Source organism: Manis pentadactyla, chromosome 6 (assembly GCF_030020395.1).
Source record: "Manis pentadactyla isolate mManPen7 chromosome 6, mManPen7.hap1, whole genome shotgun sequence".
In the NCBI taxonomy this organism is placed as follows: Eukaryota; Metazoa; Chordata; class Mammalia; order Pholidota; family Manidae; genus Manis; species Manis pentadactyla.
Window position 1 is genome coordinate 54,317,888 of NC_080024.1, and position 12,090 is coordinate 54,329,977.

General features: G+C 37.8%; 1 protein-coding gene across 1 annotated transcript in view; it reads right to left on the reverse strand.

The window, feature by feature from the left end:
• Positions 1-648: 648 nt before the first annotated feature.
• Positions 649-12,090, reverse strand: part of PPP1R1C (protein phosphatase 1 regulatory inhibitor subunit 1C) — a 104,889-nt gene continuing 93,447 nt past the window's right edge. The window contains exon 5 of the mRNA XM_036879381.2: positions 649-1,134. Within this exon, the coding sequence (XP_036735276.1) occupies positions 1,046-1,134 (89 nt within the window). The 3' untranslated portion in view covers positions 649-1,045. The remainder of the gene's footprint in view (positions 1,135-12,090) is intronic.

The following is a 12,090-nucleotide window of genomic DNA, read 5'->3' on the forward strand; positions in this document are numbered from 1 at the left end:
ATATTGTTCCAGAGGCCAGAACTTTTAATTATCAAAGCCATAATCAGTGAATATGTACTGTCCTACAAACCCCTACTTTACCAAATGGTTTATTTCTTCTGCCAGTTCTGTAGGGGAGAAATGATCTTTCCTTTATTTTCATAACCCCAGCAAAAGGACAGGGGTTATGAAAGACTCATAAAAAATAGCTGTTGAATTAATGAATGATTACATGCATGAATTAATGGAATTTTTTATTTTACAATAATAGATTTATAAAATGCTAGTGATTCATTAAAATGCAATGGGAAGAGCTCATTTTTCAAGTAATAGCCAAAAAAAATGTGGCAGGGTAGATTTGGCATATTTTATTTTAGATTTAGGATTTTTCTGTCTTCATAGCTAGTGGAAATGCTGGGAAATCTCTCTCTCACAGTGTAATAATGCAGGGAATACTGTGGTCTTAACCATTAACATGGTTGGGGGGAAAAGGATGTTTAATATCTAAAGACTAATCTATTATGATCTTTTGAATCAAGAAATCTGTTACTTCATCATTTTGAAACAAATACCATGTACCATTTTGGATACAGACATATAAATGCAGATCTTAACTTAAAAGTTTCATTAAACATTCCTCTGTAAGTTAAAACCAGACACACACTCATGTTTAAATGTATTTAATATTTATTTTTTTACTCTTAAAGTGATGCTATTTACATTTGACCTTAGAAGGCAAATCCTATCTGTAGGACATAAGGATTAAGCTCAGCAGTATTAAAGTTAGAACACTCACGTGTTTGCAAACGTCTATGTCATTAAAAAGAAAAAAATCACCATAAAATAAATGCTTATTGTTCCTTAAATGTAAGTAATACGGAACCATCTGTACTTAGCTCTAAAGTTCAACCAAAGAGGGCTTCCCAGGAGGTGTGTTACTACTGTATGAGTGTGGAGGGCACAGATAGACAACGCTTCTGAAGTCAAGCAGTGGCGTCCCATGCGAGGTTCAGAGGAGTGAATAGTTCGGTTATTCCCAAGAAACTGTCTTGGGGCAGACCTGTGATTAATGGTCCCATTGCTCCTCTCTTTCATTCACACCTTCTTCTTCTTCAGGGAATGCTGATTCACTCTGGCCTTTCAGATGCTTAACCCCTGAAATTATAAAAATTATGCTCAGTTTAAGTGAAATTTGTTTCTGGCAGATTCCCTGCTTTGCTACAAGAGATAAAGATATGTGTTTGCACCAAGAATCTCAGCAATCTAATCCTATATAAACCTCCTAATTCACTAAGGAATAAAGACACACTCAGTCAAATTTCCACTAGAGGCAGGCTATCTCTTATAATTAAATTAAGTCTTTTACATTAGGAATTGCATCACAGTTTATTAAAAACCTGTTAACCAAAAATTTGTTCACAGGCTCTTATTGTAATTCTGATATATTATTTAGTTCAAATATTTCTCTTGGCATCCCTGAACTCTATTACACCACAAACCATTGAAACCCCTAGGAACAAAGGGGTGTGTGTGCCATTTTTGTAACCTATAAACAACAAAAGAATCATGACATTGTTAGTCTTCTTTAGGAATCAGAACATCCCCATTTGATTATGAAACTTATGTATACAAAATTCTCCAATGATTTCCCCCACAATCTGCAGAGAAGAAAACCACTGGCACATGATCTGGCTTCTCCCTACCTCCTTGGCCTCATTGCTCACCAGCCCTTCCTGTTTCCACCTTCACAGTAATTTGTGCGTTAGCCATACTGACCCGCTCTTCCGCATGCCCTGATCACTCTTGGCTCCCGCAAGCCTCCATGCCTATCTGGTTCCCACTGCCAAATGGCTTCTTCCTGCTCACCCACCTGATAATCTCCCACTCACCTTTTCGCTCTCAGTTTGCCTTCTCTGTGAAGGCGCCTCTAATTCCCCAAATAGACTTGGCTAGATCTTTCTCATATTTCCCCACTGCTCTTAGATCCCTTTGTCTTGTATCAGTTACCATATAAGACTGCATTTGTTCACATATCTTCTCATTAGAGCAACCTTCTTGATATCAGGATTATGTAGTTTTACACTGGGGCCCAGGCACAGTGCCTGGCAAACAGTAGGTGCTCAGTAAGATTAACTGCATAAATGATGGATGGAATCAATGAGTAACAGTCAATTTGGTAGAAGTCTTTGGTAGTTTCACAATAACGTATATCCAGACTTTTTTCAAAATTTATTCAAATACAGAGAACAACCCCGAAGGAGACTACTACAACCATACTCAATCTACAGAATTATCTTTCATTTCACTTGGGCCTATTCTGTTAAAACATCATATTAATTGACACCCCATGCATACAGAGATGCTTAATGTGGAAAGTTTTATACATATATTTTAGAAAATTGGTTTATGAGGTTTTTCTTATTACTGAAAAATGTTTCAGTTAGAATTGAATGAAGAAAGTCACTATTCATGTTTTCTATGAAGCAAAGAGATTAAAAAAATAAAGCATAGATCTGCAGGTACTGCAGTCAGTGCTCTTTGGCAAAGAATGACATCCTTGGACTTGGTGAATTATCTTGAAAAAATATTTGATCAGTTGTAATAATACTTAAATACTTTAATTTCATCTGCAAACAGATCACTCACAATTTCTGTTGACTCAAAGTTGCAGAGAGACATTTGTTATTAACAAATAAAACTTATGTTATTACAAATGACATGGGGAAATAAAGGTTTAAATGCTAAATAAGGAGAAGGAAGGAGTTCAATGAGCACCCAAACCATCACTCTGCTAGAGTGTTACACACCTGAGTCACTCACCTCACAACAACTCCATGAGATAAAGACTGGATGCTGGAATTTACTCGAAGAAGATAAGTGATTTGTTCAAGATTATAAGGATATTGTAGTTCTAAGAGAATGTCTGACACATCATAGTCCCTCGATATATACTGACTGCATGACTACATGAATGACTGACTGAATGAATGAATGAATGAATGAATGAATAAACATAAAGTCCATTGTCAGGAGACCCTAACTCATTTTCACCTTTAGCCTTTTGCATGATGACTAGGCCTTCCTGTCATTCTCTGGGATTTACTATATGTTTGTAGTACTTACTAACCTGGTTTAGATGATCTCAGGATTCCCTCTGAAATATTAAAGCACATAAATTAATTTAGCTCCCTGCTATTCTCAGCTGGAATTACCTGTACCTCCTTGGGTTTGAAAAGGTTCAGTTACCTCCAGAGCTCATCCCTTTCATTCACAAAGTAACTACAGAGTAATGATGCTGTGTTCAAGACACTTTTATTCAAATTAGGGTTAATAACTTAATGCCAGTACTGATTTGTCTATATAAGGGATCAAACATCTAAAAAAAATCATTAACCAAAGTAGCCAACTTATTAAACCACTAGTCAACTGCTTCCCATACTTGAATGAATACAGGCCTACTTGCTTATCCTGATCCACATTTAATTTATATAATAATAATAATAATGATCACAAAGTGATATGAGGAAGCCTTTACTAAAGTAACATCACCCAGATGGGCAAAGCTTAGAAGGGGCCTTTCTTAGCCTTACTCCAGTGTGACATTAACTCGTTCCAGGTGAAATGTTTTGATGAGGCAGGAGTTGGTGACCTTAACCCAGAGCTGCTCTGCAGAATATCTCTGCAGAACCACAAGTTCTTTGGTGCCCAAAGCAGTTTATGCTAATGTCATCTTTCCATTGGATAATGGATGATGCTTGGTTAATTTGTTTTGAATCTTTCTTTTTCCCTATCAGCAATATCCATTCAGTTATAGATGCAATAATATTGAAATTAAAGTGTGAAGGGTGTGAGGACTGTCCAATAAGTTCTTTGTCCTCTCCCCCATCACCAAACACACATATATTTTATGTTTACATTTTCTTTAAACTTTGATTTGACATTTGAGGAATTCTGGAGGTGGAGGAAAATAACTTGGTCTGGGGGTGTTGATGAAATCTCAGCCTCCTTTTCTGCCAAATGCTAATGAGCACATGGGAAAACACCACACCTGCACAGAGGCTGACTCCCTGTACATGGCACAGGGCCTCCTGGAGCAAACACAGATTCAACTAGCCCTGCACACAGGCAGAAGCCCAAAAAACAACAGAGTTTCTTCTCCCCATAGCAAATGAACACACAGGAAAAGGATCCACATACAAGACCAGGATGTGCAGCACCACTATGTGAAGGAATAAAAAGAATGTAGAGTTTGAGGGAAAGAAAAGAGACTGAGTAAAAGAAGAAAAGACATAAATGTCCCCAAACAGAACATAATACTCATGTTCTTCTCCATTCTGTAGAGCAGGTGGTTAAATGGGAGTTGGATGAAGTCATGAAGTGACTGAGTGAAGAACTATGAATATGAACCACAGAGGGAGGCTTATATTTGGCAAATCACAGGTTAATATGCTTATCAATTAATTTGGAGAGCAAAAAGGCAGATTTATTACATTTGTAGATAACGTAAAACTTGGAAGAAAGATGACACAATCAATGAATGACAAAATACGACTACAAAGGATTTCCAAGAGCTGGAAAGACAGCCTAAGCAATTAAGGTAGCAGTCAACAGGGAGTTTTGTTTTTTAGGAAGATTATTTTAGTTCTAAAAAATAGAGAATGAGGGCAATCTAGGTTGAATATAGTTAGAAGTTTCAGGTGACTACAGTTTCAACATGACCCAGTAGAATCACCTGATGTTCCCAGGAACAGAGATCTTGGCGATGTCAGCAGCATTTCTAATGCAGAGTCAGCAGATTTAAGAGAGGAAACTACTTACTGTCTCACCCTATGTTGATCAGACCTTTTCTGAATTATGCTGCCTAATTCTGGGCTCTGCATTTCAAGAATTTCATTGAAGATGGTAACTGAGATTAAAAGTAATCTTATGACATCACTTTTCTAGAAGACTTGCATATGAAATCAGAATGTTTCGCACAGAGAAAATGAAGAGAGGGCAAAAGAGGCTCCCACTGAATTCCTAAAAGACTGGAAAAAGAAGTAAAATTCATGGATGTACCTGCTGAGAGCAGAAATAGGGTCAATAACTGACATTTATGGGGTAAGAGCAGATTATAGCCCAATATGAGGAGGAAAATTCCTAAACTTTTTATGTATGCCCAGCACTAGACGTGTGAGTGAGCTCCCCATCACTGTGCGTGTTCAAGGTAAAGCTAAATTTCCCTCTCTGAGGTGAGTTATAGAAGGAACCCTGCAATGCATAGCAGGGTGGGCTAACCAGCTCACTGACTCTGAGATGCTATGCATCTACAAGGGAGGTCTTTTTTTCTGCTGAAAAATTTTCTCTGCTGCACTATAAGTTAGAAAAAAGTATTATAACTTCAAATAATTTAAGTGGCCCGACTCCACATTTTAAAACTCATTCACATTGGGAGTAGCAAATGTAAATGGATTCCTTTTTTTTTCCAACCACATACTTTAGACCTTAGAAATCATTCTAAAGTCCTCCAGGGAATCTGTGGGTGGGTTTCAGAGAGCCTCTGACCCTCTTGGAATTCTATTTATAGTTGTGTTTTTGCTTTTTCAGGGAAGAAGTTCCATAGTTGTTAGCTGAATCTCAGAAGGGTCTCTGACCCCCAAATAATTGTGAATATGAATCCTCGTCTGGTCTCTTCAGTTTAAAGATGAAGGAACAGTTACAGATGGCAAAGTGACTTGCTTAAATTCACATAGCAATCACTGACCGAGCTGGAACACAAACCTGAGCCCCGAATTTGTATGGGAGGCTCTTCAGCTGGGTCACCAGGACTCAGTCCTCCACTGCCATTGATCTTTTCCAAAGTTAAAACCTGAAGGAAAATAATGGAGTCACAAGATCATGAGTCTCTTTTCATTATCAAGTTCTTTTTAACGTTAGCTGATAGATTTAGATGTAACTTTTCAGTCTGTTGCTGTTACTGTTTTTAATAGAATTTGGAATCAGGAAGATGTAGAATTTTACCTTGCCTAGGAACATTCCTAGAATAGAACCAAGTTACAAATTATGTTCAGATTATGAGAAAAGAAGCAGCCTTTCTCTCTGCTATGCTCAGACCTAAGACTAGACTCTGGGAGACACAGAAAATATATCATGATCTAGTTTGGGAAGCATAGTTATTGTGGGGAAAACAGAAGTTCCCATGACCAAGATCCTCACGTGACCCTGAACTACTTGATGATGTCACTGGCCTGCTGCTTCCACACCTGCAGGGAATGAGCTATTATTGACTAAGTCACAATATAAAGAGCTCTGCCCAGTGCTCTGGATGGAGGCAGAGACAGAGGTGGATCACAGACCTCCAGACTGATGGATGCAGATGCGATTCTAATGCTTGACTACTGCCGAGAGAATAAAGCCAGCTGTAAAACCAAGAACGTTCCATTGTCGTTTCTCGGTCTCCCTGAATCCATAGTGAGCTTGCCTGGGCCTGAAACTCTCAAGCAAGATGGTCATCAAGTAATATGAATCAAATTTAATAAAGCTCCTACTGCATGTTGAGCACAAGATAGACACAAATACAAATCAGATGGCGATGTAGGTCAAGGGGTGATGGTGTGAATATAAGTGAAGTTAATTCAGTTAAAATGTATTACAGACCAGTATAACAATGCATTTGGAGAGTTCTGATACAGGAAAGAAGAGTGCCAACTTGGGAAATAGCAATCTGGACTTAATCTTCTAGTTAGATTAAGGGAAACAGCAAGTTTGATTTCTATAGGAGAAAACTATTTGCAAAATACATTTAATAGGCATTAGTTTTTTGAAGGCCTACCATGTACAAAAGAGTGATTTCAGTGGCCCTGATGGTTTTCTGATTGTTCCTTGTAGTGACCCTTCAAATTTATGAAAACAGTCATGCTATATATACTCAAGGAATATAATTTATCCAATTAATATGGTACAGTAAGGCTCCTCAGTAAAGGCCCAATGTCTTTCAGATTGAAAATGTGATTTATATTTCCCAAAATGCTTTCACATGTATTTTGTTTAATCTGTTTGTCAATCATTCATAATGAAAAGTTATACATAATATGCTGAGGGTCGTAGAGGTCAAGTGACATATTGATTTCACTCCAAAGCTAAACCCATATCATGATAGCATGTCCTTAATTTACCTTAAATCTATCCCTTTCTATGTTACTTGAAGTAAATTATATTTACACATCACAGTTAATCTCCTTTCTAATATAGTAACTGGTTAGTTAATATAAATAATAAATCAACACATGATCATTTCACTTAACTGTCCATTACTTAGGGAAGCATTTCTCTACAGAAGGATAAACGTATAATATGTTTCTCTTTTCACCATACATGGGAATGGGCAGTACATTTATGTGACATTCATGAGTATTTGTGAGTATTATATATTTCAGATATATTTTTACATATCATATATTTCACCAAAGCTATTGCCCAAGGGTAATGCCTCAGTGAAATTTGCAGCAGCAAATACTGACAAAGTAGGGAAAGAGGCATATTGATGTACTATTGTTAGATGTGTGAATTCAAAATGTAAAGTGCCCACAGACTTACTTTATCAGTAAGTTTGAAGTTGGGGCCAAGGAAAAATACATGTATTTTTTAATTTTGAGAAGATCCTGCTTCTCAGCTTAGGATGAGAATCACTTTGATAGACTGAGTGCCTCTTTGCCTTCTACAGGCGAGTGCCCTTCTGAAACCCCCTTTCTTCTAAGCTAATGCATTCCCCATGAAATCAGAAGTAGAGTTAAATTTTTAAGCCTACACATAATGGAATTAAATGGTGTTGAGCAATTTCACTTTAGAAAGGGACAAATGGCTCCCTAGCCTCAAAGACTTGACTGTCATTGATCCAACACAATAGCATATCTAAAATAAAGAGTGCATCAGTCAGCAGGAGTCAGTGGTTAGCTCTGAAAGCACTAAAAATAAAATAAGAAAGAGAGTCGCATTTACAGTCACGGAAGCAAATGCTGTCTGTGCTTTTTTAGTGTGCCCACGTGAGGATGTCTAAAGCATTTTAGAAGGCTTTTTCTTCCAGGTGGGTACTTCCCTATTGAAGCAATGGTCACTACAGGCCACCATAGTCCAATGCCAGTATGTGCCCAATCTCATAACCAAATCATCCAGCCCTGAGCCTAAACTCCCTGAAAAACCCTCTGATAACAACAGAACTGGCTCACAAGGAGAAAAGGTCCTGACTAGATTTAAAGCAGGTAGGAGTGAGTCAGGGAGCTGTGTATGCTTGCATAGAAGTGAAATGAATGGCCATAATAATACAAGCGACAGGAGAAAGGAATAGGATTATTTTGTTATAAAGTACTCACACTCCCTGCGAAGAGGTTTAGTGTTATTTGGAAGTAAACTTGGATTAGTCATAACTGCATATTACAAATTCTTGGTCAACCACTAAAAGAGTATAACTGATATGCTTAGAAAGAAGAAAAAATGGAATATATAAAATGCTCAACTAAAAATACAGAAGGCAAAAAAAGAGTGGCAGACCAAAAAAGGAACAAAGAACAGGGGCAACAAATAGAAAACCTGGTATTTATTACTTCAAGTATGTCCATAGTAACTTTGAACATCAGTGGTCTAAATGCGCCAATTAAAAGACGGAGAGTGTCAAAGCAGATCAAAAAATAAGGTCCAATTACAGATTGTTTACAAGAAATCCACTTGAAATATAGACACATAGATTATAGAGGAAAACTATACTTTGTTAACACTAATCATAGAGAACAGGAGTAGTTGTATTACTTTCAGGCAAAACAGACTTCAAAGCAGAGAGAGATAAAAAAGGGCATTACATCTGACAAGACTATAATTGATATAAAACCCAACTCTTTATAATCTAATTCCTGAGACTTGAGAGGGAAACAGAACTGACAAAAAGTTTATAACCGTGAAGACTGCTTTCACATATAATTTTTAACCACATTTCTTCAGTTGGTTTCAACATTTCCTGAAAAATCTACTCTCCCTGTTTAAATCATTCTTACATTTTTAGACTCCTCAAATCTCCAACCCTATACCTTCCTCATCCTAAACTGATATTACAGAGAAAATTCAAGCAATCATTAATCAATTGACATCAGCGTGGCCGAATCTACCAAAATATTTCAATCTGTACCTATAACTCTTCCTTCTTTTGTAAGACTCAACCCTCATTTTTCAGAATATCCCTTCCTCTTTTATGGAATACTCCTAAAATGAAAACTTCTCTCTCCTCTGCATCATCAATTTCTTCCATTCAACTAAAATATTCCCACACCCGTAAGAATGTGTTTCATTATCTTCTATTTCAAGAAACCCTCTCTTGAGTCCATGTTCCCCTCAGACTACTGGGCCTAATCTCTCCTCTACTTCATAGCAAAACTCCTCATAGTATAGTAAATAGACTATTCAGTGTCATTTTAGAAACTCTCCTTAATCCACGTCAGTCAGACTTTTTGCTCATCACGCCATTAAAATAGTTCTTATCAGGTTTCCCAACAGACTCCATCTGGGGAAATCTGGTGGTCAGTTTCACACCCATTTTAGACAAAATCTTGGCAGCATTCAACACAATTAATCACTTCTCTTTGTTGAAACATTGATTTTACTTCAAGATGACCAAATAGTCCTGTTTTCCACCTGCCTCACTGGCTCCTCTTCCTTGGTCTTTTCTGTTAAATAATCCTATTCATCCCGGGTAGTTCCAGGACTTGGTTATGGAATGTTTTCTCTACAGACACTCACTCCCTAGGTGATCTCATCCAGTACTATTGTTTTAAATATAATCTATAAATTGATGACTTCCAATTGTATACCAGCAGTTCCAATCCCTCATCTGAGCTCAGATTTGTATAACCAACAGCCTAACTGTATTCTGGCTTTTGGACGTTTAATAGGTATCCCAAACTCAGTATATACAAAACATGATCTTGATTCTGCCTCCATCTTCAAACAAACAAACAAACACAAACAAGCACCTGCCCCCTGCCAACCTACTCTTCTCCAAATCTTTTCTATCTTAGTTAATAGAATGTCTTCAGGCCCAGTGTATTTATTTCTTGACTCCTCTTGTTCCTGTCATATTCTGCCAAGGCATGACCGCAACTGGAAAGCTCTACATTCAAAATGATATCCCAGATCTAATCATGTGCCATCAGCTCCAGCACCATCATCTTAGCCCATCACTAATCTCTACCTAGAGGACCTTAATGGCCTGCTAACTGGCCATCCTGCTTTCTCTCCTTCCACACTATGGTTAATTTCCCAGACAACTTACGTATTAGTCTTTAAAAAAATAAATCGAATTACCTCACTCCTCTGATGAAAACTTTTGATGATTTCTTGGTGTCCTAAGGATAAAATTCAAATACCTCATCATAGACTCATAATCATTAAGATCCTTCATGATACCGCTATGTTTATCACAGCACTATTTACACCGGCCAAGATATGGAAGCAACCTAAGTATCCATCAGTAAATGAATGGATAAAGAAGAGGTGGTACATATACACAATGGAATATTATTCAGCCTTAAGAAGAAAACAAATCCTACCATTTGCAACAAAATGGATGGAGCTAGAGGGTATTATGCTCAGTGAAATAAGCTGGGTGGAGAAAGACAAATACCAAATGATTTCACTCATCTGTGGAGTATAAGAACAAAGGAAAATCTGAAGGAACAAAACAGCAGCAGACTCACAGAACCCAAGAATGGACTAACAGTTACCAAAGGGAAAGGGACTGGGGAGGATGGGTGGGAAGGGAGGGATAAGGGGAAAAGGGGGCATTATGATTAGCATACATAATGTAGTGGGGGTACATGGGAAAGGCAGTATATACAGAGAAGACAAGTAGTGACTCTATAGCATCTTACTATGCTGATGGACAGTAACTGTAATGGGGTATGTGGTGGGGACTTGATAATGGGGGTAATCTAGTAACCACAATGTTGTTCACGTAAGTGTATATTAATGAAACCAAGAAAAAAAAAAGATCCCTCATGATTATGTTCTGTCTCCTTCTGACCTTATCTCCCCCCCACCCTCCCCTCACTTACTAAGGCACACCCAGACTTCGCACAGCGTCAGGGCCTCTGCCCTCTGCTCTCTCCCCTGGATTCCTTTTCCTCTGAGGGACCCATATGCCTTTTTCTTTCACTTCATTTGATCTCTGCTCACATGTTGGAATTTCAGGGAAGGCTTTGCTGACCATCCCATTGAAAACATTCCATGTTTCTTTCCCTTACTCCTACCCACTTACTGTGATTTATTTTACTTTTCCCTTCTTTTAGAGCACTTACCACTCCCTGGTGTCGTATTTATCAATTTATGGGCCTGTGGCATGTACCCCACATTAAAATGTTAGCTCCATGAAATCAGAGCTAATAGACTGTGACCACTGACTGATGAGCAGAGCCTAGAACAATGCCTGAACATCAGAGGCGCTCAGTGCATGTTAAGTAAAGAAATGACTGACTTCGATCTCACTTTCATTAAAAATATTTCCCATTCAAAGTATAATTTTCAACCTAGTCCATTTTGTTTTCATATGAATGAACTTCTGCTCTATCAATGTAAGTCACATCTCCTATGATAAACAGAAAAGGTAGAGTGTTTTGGGTCTGGAGTTAGTTTTTCTTGGCCTCTTACACTATTTTAAATTACCAATCTAGACTCATTTAGCAAATATGATTCTGAAATTTCACTTAATTCAAGAAAACTGGTAATAAATCTTCAAAACAGAGAACTTGCTCTGATTGACAAACACAATTAATTAATCCCATTAGGTATATGCTTTCACAACAAATAGATTTAAGTATTTTGATCCCCTCAGTGATTCTCCTTTATTTAAAATTTCATTTTATTGGAAAAGCCTAATCAGGATGAGTTGACAGTTACATCCAGTCTCAAAATTTGCTCAAGCTTGCTCCATATCCTGAGGCTGTTTTCCAGCACTTTCTCTGTGGAGGGCCTCAGCTCAGTTTGCTTCTCATTACACAGCTTGCTGGCTGCCTGGAAGCACCTGAAAGAGGAGATTGTTCAGCTGTTTCATCCCCAGCCCGACCCAATGAGAGGCAGTTCACACTCTGAGCC